A 24537-nucleotide genomic window follows, 5' to 3' on the forward strand; every position below is an offset into this window, starting at 1 on the left:
AAAAAAAAAATACTAGTCCAAGATCCTTTATGCTGAAGGACCCCTTAGCTCTTTTTAGAACCTACTATACAAATTACATTCCAAGATCCTTTGTGACAGGATAGCTCAGCTGTTTTTGACAATCTATCGCAAAACAAAAAATTAAATACATGTATTTTTTAATTTCCCAAATATATTGATATATTAGCAAGGAAAGTATTTGTATTTTTAATATTTGTAATAATTATGTGTTTAAATATAGGTCTCACTCAAAAAAACTACAAGTAAAACTTAGTTTTAGCTAATAATAAAGTGTTTTCTTAATTGAACAATAAATTTACAAAAAAAAAAATAAAGCACTTTCAATGCAAAATATATCAAGCACGACCTATTAAAAATAATAATGGTAAAAAAACAAAAGAGAATATTAACATAATAAACGGGGCTTATTTAAAATACATTGATTTATTGATCAAATACAGATAACTTGAGGGCTTTCCTATTGAAATGTTCCTAGTTCAAACTAATAATTTAAAATCATTAACCTTCTAAGAAAAATTGGTTTCACTTAAAAAAAAAAAATCTACGTATTTAAGATGTTTTTCCCTTGCAACAGAATAATATATTTAGGTTGTTTTATTTGCTATATTGCAGACCGCTGCTGCCGGAAGTCAACTCCACTCTAATTTCCGGTAAGGGTTTTCAAAATAAGACATTGTGCTAGCGTGATTAAAGAAAAGCTGCAGGGTGAGACCATAGAAAAAATGTAAAGTCAAATGTTTACTATGTGACTTGAAGGTCAGCTCGTTCAAAAATCTTGCCCCACTGGGAGCAAGACTTAAGTAATTGAGTTTATTCAAACAATTTTTAGCACTTCCGGAATGAGTGGCCGCGGCAAGCGAGACACGCCAGTTAAAGTGGCGTTTACCTGGCAACACGGTAAGAAGTCCCGGATTAACAACCATAAAAAAATAATAAAGGCACCTGTCAATACAATGGAATTTACTAAAAGCTACTTTTTAAACAGCTCGGAAGAGACGTCAGAAATGCAAAATTTACGAAACACTTCCTGAAGAGCCTGACGTGGACGAGGACCCGGATGTGAAGAAGGACCCGGATGAGAAGAAATTCAAATGGGCTGCCCAAGTGAGTGATGTAATTGTATGAATGCTCCATAGGGTTTTCTCCACCAAAATTCATCCAACCATCCATCCATTTTCCTACCGCTTGTCCCTTTTTTATTACTTTACTTCAACTTCCACCCATCCTTTATACTTCTTCTCCAGATTTTGGTGCCCTAGGGCAGTGTTTTTCAACCACTGTGCCGCGGCACACAAGTGTGCCGTGAGATACAGTCTGGTGTGCCGTGGGAGATTATCTAATTTGACCTATTTGGGTTGAAAATATTTTTTAACAAAGCAGTAATTGGAAGAGTAATACTCTTCCATATCAGTCTATCTGTGTTGGCCCTGCGATGAGGTGGCGACTTGTCCAGGGTGTACCCTGCCTTCCACCCGATTGTAGCTGAGATAGGCGCCAGCGCCCCCCGCGACCCTGAAAAGGAATAAGCGGTAGAAAATGGATGGATGGATGGATCAGTAGGTGGCAGCAGGTAGCTAATTGCTTTGTATATGTCAGAAACAGTGGGAGGCACCGTGCAGGTAAGAAGGTGCTAATGCTTAAATCAAAATTAAACAAAAGGCGAGTGCCCCTAAGAAAAGGCATTGAAGTTTAGGGAAGGCTGTGAACAACGAAACTAAGAATGAACCGGCTACAAAGTAAAGAAAAACAGAATGCTGGACGACAGCAAAGACTTACTGTGGAGCAAAGAAAGCGTCCACAATGTACATCTGAACATGACATGACAATGAACAATGTCCCCACAAAGAAGGATAAAAACAATAAAATATTGTTATTTGCTAAAACAAAGTAGATGCGGGAAATATTGCTCAAAGGATGACATGAAACTGCTACAGGAAAATGCCAAAAAAGGAGAAAAAGCCACCAAATTAGGAGCGCAAGACAATAACTAAAACACTACACACAGGAAAACAGCAAACAACTCAAAATAAGTCACAGCGTGATGTGACAGGTGGTGACAGTACACCTACTTTGAGACAAGAGCTATATGCATGCTTGGTTATGCTTTATAGTCATATAACAATTGCGACAACGACTTATTACTGTCAACTGAGTTTTGTTTTTTAATGATTTCTGCCGGTGGTGTGCCTCCGGATTTTTTCAACGCAAAAAATGTGCCTTAGCTCAAAAAAGGTTAAAAAAAAAAACTGCTCTATTACAATCCCCAAAGAGGGCACTTTAAGTTGATGATTATTTATTTTGTGTAGAAATCGTTATTTATAATTGAATCACTTGTTTATTGTTCAACAAGTTTTTAGTTGTTTTTATATATTTTTTTCCAAATACCGTATTTCCTAATTAATTAATTTAAAACCTATTCTCACTCCTGCGCTTACCAAAGGCATGCGGTAAAAGTAAGCATGCGCTATTTATTTTAAAACCTCTTCTCATTCCGGCACTTACCAAAGATATGCAGTAAAAATCTGAGTGTGATGTAAACTTGGACCTTAAATCCTACTGAATAGCTCTTAATCTTCTTCCCTTTATGCGATTTAAAAAGACCGGTATTGAAGGAGGTATTCCAAGGGGTACGTGAGATTTTTTTTTAAATATTCTAAAAATAACAATTCAAAAATCCTTTATAAATATATTTATTGAATAATACGTCAACAAAATATAAATGTAAGTTCATAAACTGTGAAAAGAAATCCAACAATGCAATATTCAGTGTTGATAGCTAGATTTTTTGTGGACATGTTCCATACATATTGATGTTAAAGATTTGTTTTTTTGGGAAGAAATGTTTAGAATTAAGTTCATGAATCCAGGGCAGTGGTTCTCAACCTGTAATAAAAATAAAAATAATAATAGTAAAAAAGGTCGAGAATAGTAAAAAAACCCACTGCCCTAGGGCAACCTTTTATCAGGGATTTACCCCCTGTAATAAAAATAAAAATATTAATGGTAAAAAAGGTTGAGAATAGTAAAAAAAAAAACAAAAAAAAAAAACACTGCGCTAGGGCAGTGGTTCTCAACCTTTTTTCAGTGATGTACCCCCTGTGATTACTTTTTTTTAAATTCAAGTACCCCCTAATCAGAGCAAAGCATTTTTGGTTGAAAAAAAGAGATAAAGAAGTAAAATACAACACTATGTCATCAGTTTCTGATTTATTAAATTGTATAACTGTGCAAAATATTGCTCATTTGTAGTGGTCTTTCTTGAACTATTTGGAGAAAAAGATAAAAAAATAACTAAAAACTTGTTGAAAAATAAACAAGTGATTCAATTATAAATAAAGATTTCTACACATAGAAGTAATCATCAACTTAAAGTGCCCTTTTTGGAGATTTTAATAGAGATCCATCTGGATTCATGAACCTAATTCTAAACATTTCTTCGCAAAAAAAGAAACCTTTAACATCAATAATTATGGAACATGTCCACAAAAAAATCTAGCTGTCAACACTGAATATTGCATTCTTGCATTTCTTTAGTAACATGCATTCATATTTTGTTGACGTATTATTCAATAAATCAATCAATCAATGTTTATTTATATAGCCCCAAATCACAAATGTCTCAAAGGGCTGCACAAATCATTACGACTACAACATCCTCGGAAGAACCCACAAAAGGGCAAGGAAAACTCACACCCAGTGGGCAGGGAGAATTCACATTCAGTGGGACGCCAGTGACAATGCTGACTATGAGAAACCTTGGAGAGGACCTCAGATGTGGGCAACCCCCCCCCCCCTCTAGGGGACCGAAAGCAATGGATGTCGAGCGGGTCTAACATGATACTGTGAAAGTTCAATCCATAGTGGCTCCAAGAAGGCAGTGAGAGTCCCGTCCACAGGAAACCATCTCAAGCGGATCAGCAGCGTAGAGATGTCCCCAACCAATACAGGCGAGCGGTCCATCCTGGGTCCCGACGAGCGGTCCATCCTGGGTCTCGACTCTGGACAGTCAGTACTTCATCCATGGTCATCGGACCGGACCCCCTCCACAAGGGAGGGGGGGACATAGGAGAAAGAAAAGAAGCGGCAGATCAACTGGTCTAAAAAGGAGGTCTATTTAAAGGCTAGAGTATACAGATGAGTTTTAAGGTGAGACTTAAATGCTTTATATATATATTTATAAAGGATTTTTGAATTGTTGTTATTTTTAGAATATTTAAAAAAAAATCTCACGTACCCCTTGGCATACCTTCAAGTACCCCCAGGGGTACGCGTACCCCCATTTGAGAGCCACTGCCCTAGGGCACCAACATCTGTGGAAAACCTGTGAAAAATGTGGAAGGTAGAGTTCTACCTTCCACATTTTTCACCCGATTCAAACCGTTCCAACTTCAAACTGTTAAGTCTATTCGGGAATGGTGGGCTTTTCCCTTGACAAAATCCCCAGATTTCCAGGAATTCCAGCTTTTTCGGGACATGTTTTCCCTACAAAATAAATTGGCTATTTTTCAAACTTTCACCATTTTCACATTTTTCAACCTATTCATACCATTCATTCCACCTTCAACGCACTCCACCATCCTGGAAATTCCAACTACCCTTTTTCCAAGGTCCCAAAAAATTCCAGGGTTTTCCAAAACCCTATTTCCACCCTTTTTTCTGGTATGGTTTGAATAGGTTGAAAAATGTGGGAATTGTTCCCATTTAAATGAGAACTTCTTGGAAATTTGGGAATTTTGGGAAATGAGGGATTTTTTTTTAATTATAAGGAGCATGAATTGTTTAAATCGGTCAAGAGCTTTGACGAATGTTAAGTTAAAAGTTAAAGTACCAATGATTGTCACACACACACTAGGTGTGGTGAAATTATTCTCTGCATTTGACCAATCACCCTTGATCACCCCCTGGGAGGTGAGGGGAGCAGTGGGCAGCAGCGGCGACTACGCCTGGGAATCATTTTGGGTGATTTAACCCAGAATTCCAAACCTTGATGCTGAGTGCCAAGCAGGGAGGTCATGGGTCCCAGTGATGTGTTGATGTTGGAATAGTTTGAATCGGTTGAAAAATGTGGGAATTGTTCCCATTTTAATGGGAACTTCCTGGAAATTTGGGAATTTTGGGAGAAGATGTTTTTTTTTTTTTTTTTTTTTAATAATTAGGAGCATGAATGAGCTGAATTGGTTGGTGTTGGAATTGCTTAAATCGGTGAAGAGCTTTGAAAAATATCCCAAGGATTTCAATGGGAATTTCGGGAAATGCGTTTTTTTTTTTGAGAAAATGGTAAACAACTTGAATGGTTGAACCTCCCACATTTTTCAACCCACTTCAACCGTTCCACCGTCAAAACATTCTTCTTAATTAGGACAAAAAACAAAGTTGTTTTTTGAACTGGAAAAATTCCTAGTTTTCCCGAAATTCTAGGAATTCATTTCGACATGAACAATTCTCGACCGATTTGAAAAATTCTAACACCATCCATTTCAACTCATTCAGACCATTCAAATTTTTGGGGGACCATTCTATTAAAAAAAATAAAATAAAAAAAAATTCTGAATTTCCCAAAATTCTCACATTTTGGGGAAATTCCCATTGAAATCACTGGGACATTCTTCAATGCTCTTGACTGATTTAAACAATTCCAACACCAACCAATTCAAGCTCCTAATGATTAAAAACAAATCTATCTTTTCCCCAGGAAGTTCCCATTGAAATTGGAACAATTCCCTCATTTTTCAACCTATTCAAACCATTCCAACAATCTACACATTCCGCTCATCCTGGACTTTCAAACTAAAACTTCCCCAAGTTCCAAACGGAATTTCGGTTTCCCTGGAAATTCAAACTATTCTTACATTCACACTACATTCTGTCAGCATTTCAGTTCAACTTCAGCATTGGAGCATTCACACTAGTTACTACTTCTTCTTCTTCTATTCGGACTTTTTTATTTTCCTTTGATTGACAGACCAGCGCCCAGTCATCACCATGTCAATCATCGAGCACCGCCTTCGCCCGAAAAAGGAATATAACTCAGCAAGAGCTGACACTAGAGGGCGCCATAACAAAGCCCATGGTCTCGAGTTCCAGTTCAGTTGATGATGACGAGGATGATGACAGCTTCTCCTCATACTCCAGCTCCGTTCCTTCCCCAGAGATCTTCCGGGACGAACTCTACGGTGGGTCCGCCAGAATCTGCCCGGCGACGAACGTTGACGTGATCTCGTAATCCCCTTTTCAGCGGCCGACACCTCTCATTTTCCCGCCGTGGGCGACGTGGCGGATCTCCACGTGCAGGTGAAGAACTCCACCTTGATCAGCAGCAGCCATGCCGAGAGCATCCTCAGCCACCCGTCCCCCAACGTCTCCACCATCTTGGGTAAGAAGAAAGCACCTAGAGGGACATTTTTCGACATTTTGGGAGCACAATAAACTGCCCATTAGGCAATGTTTTTAAGAACTTAATGCTAAAATGCTAGACAAAGATCCTCTATTTCAGGGGTCGGCAACCTTTACCACTCAAAGAGCCATTTTGGCCCGTTTCACAAATTAACGAAGACAAAGGGAGCCGCAATCATTCTCGCGAATATCTGCTGGTGGTCACACATGTAACAGTAATAAGGGCGTGCCATGAAGCCATTGCCTTTGACGCCTTCTACAACACGTACAAACAGCTTGCCAGTCCAGTAACATGTTGTATGTGTCTTCCGCAGATACACGTACACGACTGCAAGGCATACTGGGTGACACAGTGTACACTGACGGTTGTGATATAAACAATTTTAACAGACTTACTAATATCCACCACACTGTGAACCCACACCAAACAAGAATGACAAACACATTTCGGGAGAACATCCGCACTGTAACACATTATAAACGCAACATGACAATTACCCAGAATGCTATGCATCCATGACTCTTTCGGGCTATATTATACACCCCGCTAGCACCAAACCCCCCTTTCCGTGCATCGGTTGAGGTGGGCGGGGGTGTATAATATAGTCAGGAAAAGTCGTGGATGCAAAGGATTCTGGGTATTTGAGGATGTTCTCCCGGAATGTGTTTGTCATTCTTGTTTGGTGTGGGTTCACAGTGTGGTGCAAATTAGTAAGAGTGTTAAAGTTGTTTATATCACAACCTTCAGTGTACTCTGTGTCACCCAGTATGCCTTTCAATCGTGTACGTGTATATGCGGAAGCCACATACAACATGTTACTGGACTGGCAAGATGTCTGTACATCTTGTAGAAGGCGTTATGGCTTCATGGCACGCCCTTATTATTGTTATATGGGTGACCACCAGCGGTTATTCGCGAGAATGATTGCGGCTCCCATTGTCTTCTTTATTTTGTGAAACGCGTCAAAATGTAGAGAGCGCTAAATGTAAAGCCATCACGGCACGCCCTCAATAAGGTTGTCCGAGTGAAAATCGAAGAATGTTGACCCTGGGTGATGTCCGGAAGAGGCTCCGAGAACCGGAATCCCCCCCTAACAATCGGGGGAGTCGGCGATTGTGCAGCTGAGCCACATCAGAGTCAATCAATCAATCAATCAATCAATGTTTATTTATATAGCCCTAAATCACAAATGTCTCAAAGGACTGTACAAACCATTACGACTACGACATCCTCGGAAGAACCCACATAAGGGCAAGGAAAACTCACACCCAGTGGGACGCCAGTGACAATGATGACTATGAGAAACCTTGAAGAGGACCACACTCTACCCCCTCTAGGGGACCGAAAGCAATGGATGTGGAGCGGGTCTAACATGATACTGTGAAAGCTCAATCCATAGTGGCTCCAACACAGCCGCAAGAGTTCAGTTCAAGGGCGGATCCAAGACAGTAGCGAGTGTCCCGTCCACAGGAAACCATCCCAAGCGGAGGCGGATCAGCAGTGTAGAGATGTCCCCAACCGATACACAGGTGAGTGGTCCATCCTGGGTCCCGACGAGCTGTCCATCCTAGGTCTCGACTCTGGACAACCAGTACTTCATCCATGGTCATCGGACAGGACCCCTTCCACAAGGGAGGGGGGGACAGTGGAGAAAAAGAAAAGAAGCGGCAGATCAACTGGTCTAAAAAGGAGGTTTATTTAAAGGCTAGAGCATACAAATTAGTTTTAAGGTGAGACTTAAATGCTTCTACTGAGGTAGCATCTGGAACTGTTACCGGGAGGGCATTCCAGAGTACTGGAGCCCGAACGGAAAACGCTCTATAGCCCGCAGACTTTGTGGCCAAAGAGCCGCAGGTTGCCGACCCCTGCTCTATTGACAGGAGTGGCCCGCTGTTTTTGAGAACCTACCACAAAAAAAGCGAGCCAAAGATTATCTATATGACAGGAGCGCTCAAAGATCCTCAATTATTATTTACATGTGCCCTGCTGTTTTTAGTTTAGTTTAGTTTTTATCTGTAGGAATGATGCACAGAAACATTAAGCTCAAAGACAGATATGTTCCGTAGCTAATTTCCATCTGCAGTCCCTGGCTACCTAAATTAAAGGGATACAAAAACCATGCAACAAAGGTATTACAATAAAATCATACCATGTCACATAATCAAATTAATAAAAGTCATAAAATGCCCTTTCATGGACACATACTTAAAGGCCTACTGAAAGCCACTACTACCGACCACGCAGTCTGATAGTTTATATATCAATGATGAAATTTTAACATTGCAACACATGCCAATACGGCCGCTTTAGTTTACTAAATTGCAATTTTAAATTTCCCGCGGAGTTTCTTGTTGAAAACGTCGTGTATGACGACGCGCGTTTGTGACGTCTCGGGTTGGAGGGGACATATTAGCCCAGCGCCACACACGGCTAAAAGTCGTCTCTTTTCATCGCATAATTACACAGTAATTCGGACATCTGTGTTGCTGAATCTTTTGCAATTTGTTCAATTAATAATGGAGGCGTCAAAGAAGAATGCTGTTGGTGGAAAGCGGTGGATTGCAGTTGCCTTTAGCAACCGAAACACAGCCGTGTTTCTTTGTTTGTTGTGAAGCTTTAAGACAGAGCGGTCAAGCGAACATGTTTCTCTACGTCAACCAGCAAGTTTTTCGATTAGAAAATTGTGACATTAAGTCGGCTCTGACCGGAGACATCAGTGGATTATACCTCCTCCTACTAAAGCTCAAAAAGGCAGCTGTGATCTTGGCTCCTCTGCTTCTCTCAGAGACACTGGCGTTGGCCGCAGCCATCCAACTTTTCCAGAATTATCCTAGTAAATGTGTCTAATTACATCCGAAATGCTCGCACTGCCACCACCTAGAGCCGTCGCCTTTTCTTTTTTTTCTTTTTCTAGTCCTTCACTCTAAAATTCCTCATCCACGAATCTTTCATCCTCGCTCAAATTAATGGAGAAATTGTCGCTTTCTCGGCCCGAATAGCTCTTGCTGCTGGAGGCTATGATTATAAACAATGTGAGGATGTGAGGAGCCCTACAACCCGTGACGTCACGCACATATCGTCTGCTACTTCCGGTAAAGGCAAGGCTTTTTTATTAGCGACCAAAAGTTGCGAACTTTATCGTCGATGTTCTCTACTAAATCCTTTCAGCAAAAATATGGCAATATCGCGAAATGATCAAGTATGACACATAGAATGGACCTGCTATCCCCGTTTGAATAAGAAAAAATAATTTCAGTAGGCCTTTAATATACAATACAACCACATCTCATTTACATCATCACACAAAGACAATACATGCTTCTGTTCACATCTGTCTTCATTTGTAAAAACAACCATGATTTGAACACAATTTACAACAAACATGCTGTCATGGATAAATATAATACACATTAAAGGCCTACTGAAATGAGATGTTCTTATTTAAACGGGGATAGCAGGTCCATTCCATGTGTCATACTTGATCATTTCGCGATACTGACATATTTTTGCTGAAAGGATTTAGTAGAGAACATCCAGGATAAAGTTCGCAACTTTCGGTGCTAAAAGTAAAGCCCTGCCTCTACCGGAAGTCGCAGACGATGACGTCACACCTGTGGGGGCTCCTCACATCCTCACATTGTTTTTAATGGGAGCCTCCAACAAAAAGTGCTATTCGGACCGAGAAAACGACAATTAACCCATTAATTTGAGCGAGGATGAAAGATTCGTGTTTGAGGATATTAATAGTGACGGACTAGAAAAAAAAATGTATTAAAAAAAAACGCGATTGCATTGGGACGGATTCCGATGTTTTTAGACACATTTACTAGGATAATTCTGGGAAATCCCTTATCTTTCTATTTTGTTGCTAGTGTTTTAGTGAGTTAAATAGTACCTGATAGCCGGAGGTGTACGTCCACGAGTGTCTTGACGCCAATGTCACAGGGGAGTCGACGGCAGCTTTATGGACGGCACAAGCTCAGCTTTTCTCCGGTAAGAAGCGACTTTTTACCACAATTTTCTCACCGAAAACTGCTGGTTGACATACCGTCGTGATTCATGTTTGCTGTGATCCATAGTTAAGTTTCACCTCCAGGAATTTTAAACAAGGAATCACCATGTGTTTGTGTGGCTAAAGGCTAAAGCTTCACAACTCCATTTTTCTACTGTGACTTCGCCAATATTAATTGAATAAATTGCAAAAGATTCAGCAACACAGATCTCCAAAATACTGTGTAATTATGCCGTTAAAGCAGACGACTTTTAGCTGTGTGTGTGTGCAGCGCTCATATTTCCTTAAAACCCATGACGTCTTGCGTACACATCATCATTACACGACGTTTTCAAGACGAAACTCCCGGTAAATTTAAAATTGTAATTTAGTAAACTAAAGCGGCCGTATTGGCATGTGTTGCAATGTTAATATTTCATCATTGATATATAAACTATCAGACTGCGTGGTGGGTAGTAGTGGCTTTCAGTAGGACTTTAAGTTGATCTGTCAAACATAGTGTCCACCTTAGTGACCGTGTGAGCAGCTTTGATTGCTCCAAAGTCACTTTTTTACGTCAATTGTAAATGAAGAGAATTCTGTTCATTTTTCAAGTGTGTTGTGAGGTTGTTTCATTCCTTTATGGCTTTATATGAAAAGGCTGATTGTGCAAAAGATGTTTTACATCTGGGTACCCTACACTGCCCCCTAATGGAGGCAATGTCGCGGCTTTTTGAGAACCTATTGCAATACTGGTGGTCAAAGATCCTACTGTTTTTCGAGAAATGCTCTGCTGTAAAGACGTCAGCCTAATATCCTCTACATCAGGGGTTCTTAACCCTTTTTTTTTTAAATTATTATTTATTTCAGGGCCCAACTTTTCCACTACAGAAGGGCCCAACGGCCATTGAAATTTTAACACTGAATCAGTCATCTTACTCTGGATTTTAATCATATTGAATATTTATATCCAACCTACTTACAGTTTAAAAAGAGTAAAAAGTAAATAATGGGGGGTATAAATGGAAAGACAATTTAAAATATTACAATTAAAAAAAAAAACATCAACAACAATAACAAGAAAAATATAACAGTAAATAATAAGAATATATAGTGGGGCAAAAAGGTATTTAGTCAGCCACCGATTGTGCAAGTATTCTTCTTCCTCCAGACACGACGAGTTGAGTTTATACCAAAATGGATACATGGATGATACAGCAGAGGATTGGGAGAATGTCATGTGGTCAGATGAAACCAAAATAGAACTTTTTGGTATAAACTCAACTCGTCGTGTTTGGAGGAAGAAGAATACTGAGTTGCATCCCAAGAACACCACACCTACTGTCAAGCATGGGGGTGGAAACATCATGCTTTGGGGCTGTTTTTCTGCTAAGGGGACAGGACGATTGATCCATGTTAAGGAAAGAATGAATGGGGCCATGTATCGTGAGATTTTGAGCCAAAACCTCCTTCCATCAGTGAGAGCTTTAAATGGTTGACCAAATACTTATTTTCCACCATAATTTACAAATAAATCGATTTTTTTTTCACATTTTGTCTCTCACAGTTGAAGTGTACCTATGATGAAAATGACAGACCTCTGTCGACATTTTAAGTGGGAGAACTTGCACAATCGGTGGCTGATTAAATACTTTTTTGCCCCACTGTAACAAGAGAAACTAGGCATTAGTGACTGTTATGAAAATGTATTGCACTGTTAATTGTACTGTTTTTTGTTGCAGTTTATTTCAGTATTGTTATTGTTTTGCATCCCCCGTCATTCTATTACCTCCCTGAGAGGAGTTGTACAGTGTGATGGCATGTGGGACAAAGGAGGTTTTTAGTCTACTAGTCCTGCACTTGGGATGAAGCAGTCTAGCTCTGAACAGGCTCCTCTGGCTACTGATAACGATATGCAGAGGGTGACTGGCATCATCCAGGATGCTCAGTAGATTTTCCACAGTCCTCTTCTCTGCCACCGTCACCAGTGAGTCCAGTTTGTATTCCGATCTTAGAGCCGGCCCGCCTGATCAGTTTCTCCAGTCTGGAGCGGTCCTTCTTAGAGAGATCTGGGCAAATTAAGGCCACAAGCGGCTCGTTAAGCTTTTCAATCTGGCCTGCTGGAAATTCCCAATACATTTTTTTTAGATCTTTAAGATGGAAAATGTAGCTGCCATAATGATGTGCAGTGATGTATTCTAAAGACCGTAAGGCCTGAACTATACAAAGTATTTCAATGGTTGGAATCTGCGCTTTTGGATTAAATACCAGTTACTATGGTAATCTAATTAGTTACTATGGTCATCTAATTAGTTATTATGGTAATCGACGTCACAGCAGTTCAGACGAGGCACCAAGCAGTGTGGGTGGGAAGCGTTTCCACTGACGTGGAAGGAGATTTTCACAACAAAGTTGTAAAGCTTAGTGATATATCAGATATATCAGATTGTTGGTGTGTTTGTTTTGTACCCTTCGCGTTCATATTTCACTGTTTGTTGCATTTTTGTTTCATGTAAAATATGTCGATCGAAACGGGGTGTGACATTCATATTTGGTCAATATTCAGTGTTTTATCGTTCATAGAAAAATGTAAAATTCCATTAGGTTTTTTAAGGCGGTCTGTCATAAAGTTTTTAGCATTCAATCAGACATTATTGTGAGGTTTTGTTTTAGTGTTCCTAAAAATAGATATACCGGCCCCCAGACACGTTTTTTTCTCTAAATGTGGCCCCCGAGCCAACATAATTGCCTAGGTCTGTTCTAAGATGTACTGCCCCCCCAGCACACTACGATGTACAAACCCCTTTTCCATATGAGTTGGGAAATTGTGTTAGATGTAAATATAAACGGAATACAATGATTTGCAAATCCTTTTCAACCCATATTCAGTTGAATGCACTACAAAGACAAGATATTTGATGTTCAAAGTCATAAACTTTATTTTTTTTTGCAAATAAAAATTAACTTAGAATTTCATGGCTGCAACACGTGCCAAAGTAGTTGGGAAAGGGCATGTTCACCACTGTGTTACATCACCTTTTCTTTTAACAACACTCAATAAATGTTTGGGAACTGAGGAAAATAATTGTTGAAGCTTTGAAAGTGGAATTCTTTACCATTCTTGTTTTGTGTAGAGCTTCAGTCATTCAACAGTCCGGGGTCTCCGCTGTTGTATTTTACGCTTCATAATGCGCCACATTTTCGATGGGAGACACGTCTGGACTGCAGGCGGGCCAGGAAAGTACCCGCACTCTTTTCCTACGTAGCCACGCTTATGAAACACATGGCTTGGCATTGTCTTGCTGAAATAAACAGGGGCGTCCATGATAACGGTGCTTGGATGACAACATATGTTGCTCCAAAACCTGTGTGGACCTTTCAGCATTAATGGTGCCTTCACAGATGTGTAAGTTACCCATGCCTTGGACACTAATACACCCCCATACCATCACAGATGCTGGCTTTCGAACTTTGCGCCTATAACAATCCGGATGGTTATTTTCCTCTTTGTTCCGGAGGACACCAAGTCCACAATTTCCAAATATAATTTGAAATCTGGACTCATCAGAGCACAGAACACTTTTCCACTTTGCATCAGTCCATTATAGATGATCTCGGGCCCAGCGAAGCCGGCGGTGTTTCTGGGTATTGTTGATAAACGGGTTTTGCTTTGCATAGTAGATTTTTAACTTGCACTTACAGATGTATCAACCAACTGTAGTTACTGACAGTGGTTTTATGAAGTGTTCCTGAACCCATGTGGTGATATCCTTTACACACTGATGTCGGTTTTTGATGCAGTACCACCTGAGGGGTCAAAGGTCCGTAATATCATCGCTTACGTGCAGGGATTTCTCCAGATTCTCTGAACCTTTTGATGATTTTACGGACCGTAGATGGTAAAATCCCTAAATTTCTTGCAATAGCTCGTTGAGAAATGTTGTTCTAAAACTGTTCGACAATTTGCTTACAAATTGGTGACCCTCACCCCATCCTTGTTTGTGAATGACTTAGCATTTCATGGAAGCTGCTTTTATACCCAATCATGGCACCCACCTGTTCCCAATTAGCCTGCACACCTGTGGGATGTTCCATATAAGTGTTTGATGAGCATTCCTCAACTTTATCAGTATTTATTGCCACCTTTCCCAACTTCTTTGTCACGTGTTGCTGGCATCAAATTCTAAAGTTAATGATTATTTGCAAAAAAAAAGGTTTATCAGTTTGAACATCAAATATGTTGTCTTTGCAACATATTCAACTGAATATGGGTTGAAAATGATTTGCAAATCATTGTATTCCGTTTATATTTACATCTAACACAATTTCCCAACTCAAATGTAAACGGGGTTTGTAGAACAGAACACTGGCAACCACAGACTGGTAGTACGTAATAGTAGTAGTAGTAACTAAAATAACAATAAATTAACAAACAACTACACAAACACAATATTTGAATAGCAACATAAACTCATTCAGAAATGAAAATAAAGTGAATGTTGAACTTTCTTACACATTGACAGATTATGAATGAACCTCAGTGTGTAAATCCTTCTAATCCAGCCAGTGGTTCTTCACCTTGTTGGAGGTACCGAACCCCACCAGTTTCATATGCGCATTCACCGAACAATACTTTAGTGAAAAAAAAACAGTTTTTTTTTTTCAAATTCAAGAAAAAGTCATGTTTTTTTTACTAGTGCACAAAATGAACTGTGCATGAACATCACTTTGTTTAAAGAACAAAACCAACACAGTGCATGAACTCACAACCAATTACACACCTTACACACATTACCATGAATTGATCCACGTGGACCCCGACTTAAACAAGTTGAAAAACTTATTCGGGTGTTACCATTTAGTGGTCATTTTTACGGAATATGTACTGTACTGTGTAAACCGTACTGTTTCAATCAATCAATCAATCAATGTTTATTTATATAGCCCCAAATCACAAATGTCTCAAAGGACTACACAAATCATTACGACTACAACATCCTGGGAAGAACCCACAAAAGGGCAAGGAAAACTCACACCCAGTGGGCAGGGAGAATTCACATCCAGTGGGACGCCAGTGACAATGCTGACTACGAGAAACCTTGGAGAGGACCTCAGATGTGGGCACCCCATCTCAAGCGGATCAGCAGCGTAGAGATGTCCCCAACCGATACAGGCGAGCGGTCCATCCTGGGTCCCGACGAGCGGTCCATCCTGGGTCTCGACTCTGGACAGTCAGTACTTCATCCATGGTCATCGGACCGGACCCCCTCCACAAGGGAGGGGGGGACATAGGAGAAAGAAAAGAAGCGGCAGATCAACTGGTCTAAAAAGGAGGTCTATTTAAAGGCTAGAGTATACAGATGAGTTTTAAGATGAGACTTATAATGTTTCATATAATGTATTTTCTTCCTTTGCAATATGCTGGTAAAAGTTGCAATCAATTAATCAAAAAACCTGCAAATCAGATGGAAAATTAGAGGGAACATTGTTCGGGGGTATCCATAATACGCTGATAGGGAGAAGTTTTTATTTACACGATAAGTCAGATGTGTCTTTACCTCCGTGGCGGAGACTCCGCCGAACCCCTGAGGCCGACTCACCGAACCCCTAGTGTTCGAACGAACCCAGGTTAAGAACCACTGTTGTAATCATACTAATAAGAGTGTATATTTTCAAGTTATACCTTGGTTGTGTTGATAAGTTGTGTGTCTTTTGGCAGTTGCTGCAGAAAAGCCCTTGAAGACAATGACGTCCCCTAAAGTAAGCCAACATCTTAATGTCCATTGACATCTCAGGGTGTTCAATCGTTCGCGACTGGACTGCTTGGTTTGTCTTAGAAGACGTTTTGCCGCTCATCCGAGTAGGCTTCATCAGTTCGTGGTCATAGACTCAGATTGGTCAGATCTAGTCCAAACGGTTGGTGCCAAATCCCAAATATTTATACTCCAAAAAACCAGGAGGGTGTGCCTGGGCAAGGATGATTTCGCCCTATCGTAGTGAGAAAAAGAACTGTTTTAATGCCAACAAGCATCACTACGGTCAAAGTCAACGACAGTCGAAGTGTAATTTCCCCTTGTTAGCATTGAAGTATTGAGTGGCAGAACGATAGCTGTGGATGGACTACTAAAAGTCCAAAATAGTCGGAATCCCTCATGTAAGCAATCCATTCAGTTGTAGACAAATGGCATGAATGGAATGTTTCTAACTCCTGTTATTTGTTGGAGGCCATGAATTACCATGAATTGATTAACTTGGACTTGAATAAGTTAAAAAACTTATTCGGGTGTTACCATTTAGTGGTCAAATATACGGAATATGTTCTGAACTGTACAATCTACTGATAAAAGGTCCAATAAATCAATCAAGGCTAAATTGCGAAGTCTTTTAGGAATGGATGAAAGGACGTTGTTGTATGTGGGAGACGGGTGGTGTCGCAGTCCACCTCCTCTATTCAGGGATGTTTTTTAACCTTGAAATAGATGGCTTCAGTCACTCTTTTGTACCCTCCAGCCTCCCTGTCCAGAATCTGTACATTTTTGTTCTCAAAGGAGTGCTGTTTCTCCCTGAGGTGCAGGTCGACCGCTGAGTCTTGGCCTGAAGAGTTCACCCGTCTATGCTGTGCCATGCGTCCTCTTAGGGGTTGTTTTGTTTCGCCGATATATGAATCGGTGCATTCATCATTACACTGGATAGCATACAACAGATTTTTTTTGTGGGTGTGGGGGCATACTTGCCAACCCCCCCCCGGATTTTCCGGTAGACTCCCGAAATTCAGCGCCTCTCCCGAAAACCTCCCGGGACAAATTTTCGCCCGAAAATCTCCCAAAATTCAAGCGGAGCTGGAGGCCACGCCCCCTCCAGCTCCAAGCTGACCTGAGTGACATATCGACAGTCTGTTTTCACGTCCGCTTTCCCACAATATAAAGAGTGTGTCTGCCCAATGACGTTATAACTGTAGAATGATCGAGGGTGAGTTCTTGGTTTCTTATGTGGGTTTATTGTTAGGCAGGTTCATTAAAGTCCTCCCAGCCCGGTAATAACACACAACAACAGCAGTCACATTTTTGTCTACCGTAAAGCAGTTCGTCCGCCGTCAGCTCCAATGTTGTGAACTTGTGACACTCTTAAACAGGACAATACTGCCTTCTACTGTACATAGAATTTAATATAATGTAGAATAGAATGTACTTTATTTAATTCAGCACCACAGTTTGCTCACAATAAACAATAATAATAATAAATAATATAATATGTATAATATTATGTATATAATATATGAATAATATAAATATATTCTATCAACCAATCGATCAATCAATCAATGTTTACTTATATAGCCCTAAATCACTAGTGTCTCAAAGGGCTGCACAAACCACAACACAAACCACTACGACATCCTCGGTAGGCCCACATAAGGGCAAGGAAAACTCACACCCAGTGGAACGTCGGTAACAATGATGACTATGAGAACCTTGGAGAGGAGGAAAGCAATGGATGTCGAGCGGGTCTAACATGATACTGTGAAAGTTCAATCCATAATGGATCCACACAGTCGCGAGAGTCCAGTCCAAAGCGGAGCCGGCAGGAAAACATCCCAAGCGGAGGCGGATCAGCAGCGCAGAGATGTCCCCAGCCTATACACAGGCAAGCAGTACATGGCCGCCGGATCGGACCGGAACCCCTCCACAAGGGAGAGTGGGACATAGGAGAAAAAAGAAAAGAAACGGCAGATCAACTGGTCTAAATAAATAAATAAATAGTCTACATATATTCTAAATTTAAGTGCAGTCAAGGAACATATGCATTAAACAGTCTGATGGCTGTCGGTATGAAGGACCTCCTGTGTCGTTCCGTGTTACATTTTGGGAGTCTGAGCCTTCCACTGAACGTGCTCATTCTCTCCGCAAGGTCCGAGTGTAGTGGGTGGGAGGTGTTGTCCATAATGGCTAGGAGTTTTGCTAGAGTTCTTCTCTGCCAGAGAGTCTAGCTCTGGTTAGAAAAATATTGACAGAGAATAGAACAAAGATGGTAATTTCAACCCTTAACTCAACAATGAGTATACGAGTGTTATGTGTGTGTATATGTGTGAATAAATTAACACTGAAATTCAAGTATTTATATATATATATATTTAACCTTACCCTCATACATATATATGCAGTATTTATATATATATATATATATATATATATATATATATATATATATATATATATATGTGTGTGTAGCTAGAATTCACTAAAAGTCAAGTATTATATATATATAATTATTTTTTCTTTTCTTTTCTTAGTTTCTTATTTTTCTTATATATATATATATATATATATATATATATATATAAAATATTTGACTCTTAACCACGCCCCCCCACCCTCCACCTCCCGAAATCGGAGGTCTCAAGGTTGGCAAGTATGGTGTGGGGTGTCCGGGTTTTAGGATGCACCAGTCTCTGTCTCAGGGTGTTGCCTGGTTTTAAGTCTATCGGGATGTTGTGTTGGTTAAAAATGATTCTAAGTTTCTCAGACAGACCTGATACAGATGGAATGACAATATTTTTGCGTCCGTCACCTTTTTCCTCCTCATCCATTCTGTTCTGGTTATTTCTGGAACTGGAAGCACTTTTCACAAACAACAAGCTGGGGTAACCACACGTTTTTAGGGCTTACCTCAAATGCCTATGCTCTGTTACTTTGGCCTGAGGTTGGTAGGAACGTTATCAGCTCTGTGTTGTAGGGTTCTGATAACACGCGGTTTGTGTTCCATTGGGTGGTGTGAGTCAAAAAGTAGGTATTAATCGGTATGTGGCTTGGAGAGTTAGCACTGCTGGTTTGCATCAAAACAGTTGTTTTTTTCACTATGATAGGGCACAACCATCCTTGCCCAGGCACACCCTCCTGGTTTTTCGGAGTATAAATATTTGGGGTTTGGGCACCAACAACCGTTTGGACAAGATCTGACAAATCTAAGTCTATGAGCACGAATTGACACACATCGAGGGCGGACGCTCCCCTTTCCTCTCCCTTATCTCTCCTTCTTGCTTCTTTGTCTTTTCTTGTCTTAACTTTCTTGTTGCCACTTTTTGCACTGCTCTCCAAATCAAATCATTGGAACTATTCAACTGGCCTCCAAGAAATTGACAAGATCTTGGGTTTGGGGGGACCTGCTTGTCTTGACGGAGCAATTGTTGCTGGACACACAACGGACTCTTGAGAGAAGGAGTGCCGGGTGCCTGGCGACCCTTCCAATCGAGGACGGGAAGATATCCACTTATTCGGAATTATAACAACAGGATATCTGCTGATTGGAGCAAGCCTTGCTCTGGTTAGTCGACTAATTGGAAGTTGCTGGCCGTCTTCAAAGTACACCAAAGCTGCCACAAATGATTGGAGGATGTGGGCAGAACTATGGACACTTTGTGGTTTGGATAACATCAGACCGTCTGCCCAGCAGGATGAATTTGAGGACCAGTCTGTTATGGTTAACTAATGGAGGTGACGGCAAACGGACACCAGGTGGCAGTAGTGTACAGGGATTTAATATATATATATGGTAAATATATATACATATAATACTACTTATAATAATAATGATAAACAATACTAATAAACTAGAGAATGGTGTGTGTGTCAAAAACCCAAGAGTGTGTATGGTGTAAGACTATGTGAAGTATTTAATTGAGTGTGTGTTACCAACGTGTTGGAGACGCGGTGCTGTCAGACAAGGGCGAGGTAGGCAGGGAAGTCCGAGGCAGAAGCGGGGTCAAAAGCAGGAGAGCGAGTCCAAAGTCCAAAAAACGAGGTCGGGGAACCAGGAAGGCAAAATGGGGGCCAGGAGGGAAGCAGCGGTGGTGACACGACACTGCGGGAAGAGCAGGAGAAACAGGGATCAGGGAAAACACAAAGGCACAAGGAAATAGGCAATGAGCAAGGAGGAAGTCAGAGACACGCAGCTTACGAGGAGTAGCTTCACATCGAGAACTAAGTTCCTGTGCCGATCCTTGGTCCACTGGTCCCTTAATACAGCCTCACGTCCTCAGTCACAGGTGTGTCAGGCGTGGACTGCGGCCGGCTGCAGCGGAGAGAGGGTGTGGTCCGTTTGATGAGCGCGGGGGCGTTTCTGGAGTGCCCTGTCAGCGGGTCCTCTGGTGATACCCGCAGCGAAGGGAGACGCAGAATGCGCATGTGCCACAACACAGTCACATACAATTTAGAGTGATAAGCAAATTTTATTTTCACTCGCATACAAAACATTCTACCTTGGATTGTTTCCCCGGCTTCGGGACTCTCCCCAAGGACAGTGCGGCGAAGAAACAACACACTCCCTTCTTGTCTCTCATGGACACACACCTGTTGTTGTTGTTGACTTTGGACTGACTGACAAGAGCACCCAGTCCGCGGAACAGAAACACGTGGCAGGCTCACACATACATGCATTCACGAATAGCCCACCCCCCCATTCAAGGCCCTTGATACGAATCCCTGGGTGGGGAATGGACGGCTGAGCAGCGCCTGAAGAGCTGCAGCCTGCCATTGTAGCCCCCACTCCCTCCCCTCCTGTTGCAAGTCTCGAGTTGTTTGTTGTAGTATGTATATGTGCTTTGCTATGGAGTTTTTTTGGGAGCCCAGTCTAGATTGTATTTTTTTTACTCATCCTCCCCCAGCGTTTCGGTTTTTCCCATCTTTTATGCGGCGACCCATCAACGTTCCTGTTCTGTAGCCCTCTGCACTCTTTGTTTGTCTAATCTTGAACAGGTTTGTGCTGAAAACAAAGGTTGTACTGGTGCAATGACATTAAAGACCTACCTGCCTACTCGGATGAGCGGCCAAACGTCTTCCAAGACAAACCAAGCAGTCAAGTTGCGAACGATTGAACGCCCTGAGAGGACAACGACCTGGCTGAATGAGAACCTTAATAAGGAAGTTCATTGACTACCTCTGCTGATCAGCTGTTATCTCCTCAGCTGTCCACCAGGAAGCGACTTCTGTGCAAGAAGGTTCGCTTTAAAAGCCCACTGGCGGCGGCGATGCATGCAGACAGTGGCGAGTCGGCACCAGCCAGGTTCTTCGACTTCTTCAGCGAGTCCCAGGCGCAGGACTTCTTGAGGGGATCCCTGGAGCGATGTGATCAACTCTCAAGGGTGGCTTCGTTTCCTCTCAGGGTTGCACCCAACCGGAAGTAGGCCTGCGACATCTTCAGTCCTGTCAAACTAAGTTAGTGCAAAATATATAACTAATATATAAATATATAAAATATATGAACTATTATTTATTCTCTATAACCGGCATGCTCTGCTATTTTTGAGGAACCTGTTGCAAAAGGACCTGTCGAAAATCCCTTATAACCAGAATGCTCTGTTGTTATTGATAACTGGTTTAAAAAATCCTAGTCAAAAATCCTCCTTAACCAGAGTGCTCTGCTATTTTTGGGAACCTGTTGCGAAAATACCAGTCAAAAATCCTTTATAACTAGAATAATATGTTGTTTTTGATAACCTGTTGCAACAATGCCAGTCAAAAATCATCGATAACTAGACAGCTCTGCTGTTTTTGAGAACCTGTTACAAAATACGCGAGTCAAAAATCCTCTATAACCAGAGTGTTCTGCTGTTTTTGAGAAGCTGTTGCAAGTATGCCAGTCAAATATCATTTACAACAGAGTGCTCCTCTTTTAGAGAAGTGGTTGTCAGTAAAAAAAAAAAATCCTCTAACTGGATTGTGCTGTTGTCTTTTCAAAAACAAAGCTTCTCAAATATCCTCTAACAAGAGTGCTCTGTTGTTTTTGAGAACCAATTGTAAAAATGCTAGTACACAATCATCGATAACAGAGGTGTTATGCTGTTTTTGAGGATGCACCACAAAATACTAGTCAATGATCCTCATCTACTGTTTTTGAGCGATAGTACAAAGACACACGCCAAAGATCCTCTTTTTTACACAAACACTGCTGTTTTTGAGACCCTATTGAAAAACTCCTGGTCAAAAATCCTCTATAAACAGAGAGCTCTCCTCTTTTTGAGAAACTTTAGCAAATGTGCCAGTCAAAAATCCTTTAAAACCGGATTTCTCTGCTGTTTTTGAGAAGCTGTTGAAAATACGCCAGTCAAAAATCCCCTATAACCAGAGTGCTTTGCTGTTTTTGAGAAACAATTTTAAAAATGCTAGTACAAAGTCCTCTATAACAGAAGTGTTGTGCTGTTTTTGAGAATCCACCACAAAACACGAGTCAATGATCTTCATCTACATAAATGACAGCAGCACTCTGCTGTTTTTGAGAAATAGTACAAACACACAAGCCAAAGATCCCCTTTTTTTGACACAAACACTGCTTTTTTTGAGACCCTATCGAAAAACTCCTGGTCAAAAATCCTCTATACCCGCACTGCTCTGCTGTTTTTGAGAGCCAATTTTAAAAATGCTACTAAAAAATCCTCTATAACAGAAGTGGTGTGCTGTTTTTGAGGATCCACCACAAAAATAAAAGTCAATGATCTTCATCTACATATATGACAGCAGCACTCTGCTTTTTTGAGAAAAAGTACAAAGACACAAGCCAAAGATCTTCTTTTTTTTGACACAAACACTGCTGTTTTTGAGACCCTATTAAAAAACTGCTGGTCAAAAATCCTCTATAGCAGAGTGTTTTGCCACTCTGCTGGTTTTGAGACCTTATCGAGAAAACTCCTGGTCAAAAATCCTCTATACCCGGACTGCTCTGCTGTTTTTGAGAGCCAATTGTAAAAATGCTAGTAAAAAATCTTCTCTTACAGAAGTGTTGTGCTGTTTTTGAGGATCCACCACAAAAATATGAGTCAATGTTCTTCATCTACATATATGACAGCAGCACTCTGCTATTTTTGAAAAATAGTACAAAGACACAAGCCAAATATCCTCTTTTTTGTCACAGACACTGCTCTTTTTGAGACCCTATCAAAAAACTGCTGGTCAAAAATCCTCTATACCAGAGTGCTCTCCCACTCTGCTGTTTTTGAGACCCTATCGAGAAAACTCCTGGTCAAAAATCCTCTATACCCGGACTGCTCTGCTGTTTTTGAGAACCAATTGTAAAAATGCTAGTACAAAATCCTCTATAACAGAACTGTTGTGCTGTTTTTGAGGATCCACCACAAAAATATGAGTCAATGATCTTCATCTACATATATGACAGCAGCACTCTGCTGTTTTTGAGAAATAGTAAAAAGACACAAGCCAAAGATCCTATTTTCTTGGCACAAACACTGCTGTTTTTGATACCCTATCAAAAAAACTGCTGGTCAAAAATCCTCTATACCAGAGTGCTCTGCCACTCTGCTGTTTTTGACAAATAGTTCAAAGACACAAGCCAAATATTCTCTTTTTTGACACAAACACTCTGCTGTTTTTGAGACCCTATCGAAAAACTGCCAGTCAAAAATCCTCTATAAACAGAGTGCTCTCCTGTTTTTGAGAAGCTTTTGCAAATATGCATGTCAAAAATCCTTTAAAACTGGATTGCTCTGCTGTTTTTGAGTAGCTACTCTAAAATCCTCTATAACCAGAGTGCTCTGCCACTCTGCTATTTTTTAGAAATAGTACAAAGACACAAGCCAAATATCCTCTTTTTTGACACAAACACTCTGCTGTTTTTAAGAAATAGTTCAAAGACATAAGCCAAAGATCCTATTTTTTGGCACAAACACTGCTGTTTTTGATACCCTATCAAAAAAACTGCTGGTCAAAAATCTTCTATACCAGAGTTCTCTGCCACTCTGCTGTTTTTGAGAAATAGTTCAAAGACACAACCCAAATATCCTCTTTTTTGACACAAACACTCTGCTGTTTTTGAGACCCCATCAAAAAACTCCTTGTCAAAAATCCCCTATAAATAAAGTGCTCTCCTGTTTTTGAGAAGCTTTTGCAAATATGCTAGTCAAAAATCCTTTAAAACCGAATTGCTCTGCTGTTTTTGAGAAGCTGTTTCAAAATACGCTAGTCAAAAATCCTCTATAACCAGAGTGCTCCGCCACGCTGCTGTTTTTTGAGAAATAGTACGAAGAAAAAAGACAAAGATCCTCTTTTTTTTTTTTACACAAAAACTCTGCTGTTTTTGAGACCCTATCGAAAAACTCCTGGTCAAAAATCCTCTATACCCGGAC

General features: G+C 40.7%; 1 protein-coding gene across 2 annotated transcripts; it reads left to right on the forward strand.

The window, feature by feature from the left end:
- Positions 1 to 651: 651 nt before the first annotated feature.
- Positions 652 to 23164, forward strand: LOC133544973 (uncharacterized). 2 transcript variants are annotated; one of them, XM_061890239.1, is made up of 7 exons: positions 652 to 726; positions 851 to 918; positions 1007 to 1125; positions 5984 to 6194; positions 6257 to 6394; positions 16126 to 16166; positions 21367 to 23164. In XM_061890239.1, the coding sequence occupies exons 2-7, from the start codon at positions 861 to 863 to the stop codon at positions 21583 to 21585; spliced, it is 786 nt and encodes a 261-aa protein (XP_061746223.1). In that variant the 5' UTR covers positions 652 to 726; positions 851 to 860; the 3' UTR covers positions 21586 to 23164. The 2 variants fall into 2 exon arrangements, with proteins under 2 accessions (XP_061746223.1, XP_061746222.1); XM_061890238.1 differs by having other exon boundaries at positions 656 to 918.
- The last annotated feature ends 1373 nt before the right edge of the window (positions 23165 to 24537 follow it).

This window comes from Nerophis ophidion, linkage group LG28 (genome assembly GCF_033978795.1).
Source record: "Nerophis ophidion isolate RoL-2023_Sa linkage group LG28, RoL_Noph_v1.0, whole genome shotgun sequence".
Lineage (NCBI taxonomy): Eukaryota > Metazoa > Chordata > Actinopteri > Syngnathiformes > Syngnathidae > Nerophis > Nerophis ophidion.

Coding starts and splice junctions, on each gene's coding strand:
- LOC133544973 (XM_061890239.1), top strand. CDS start 861: ATGAGTGGCCGCGGCAAGCGAGACACGCCAGTTAAAGTGGCGTTTACC. Junction 919..1,006: donor GGCGTTTACCTGGCAACACG/GTAAGAAGTCCC, acceptor CTTTTTAAACAG/CTCGGAAGAGACGTCAGAAA. Junction 6,195..6,256: donor CTTCCGGGACGAACTCTACG/GTGGGTCCGCCA, acceptor TCCCCTTTTCAG/CGGCCGACACCTCTCATTTT.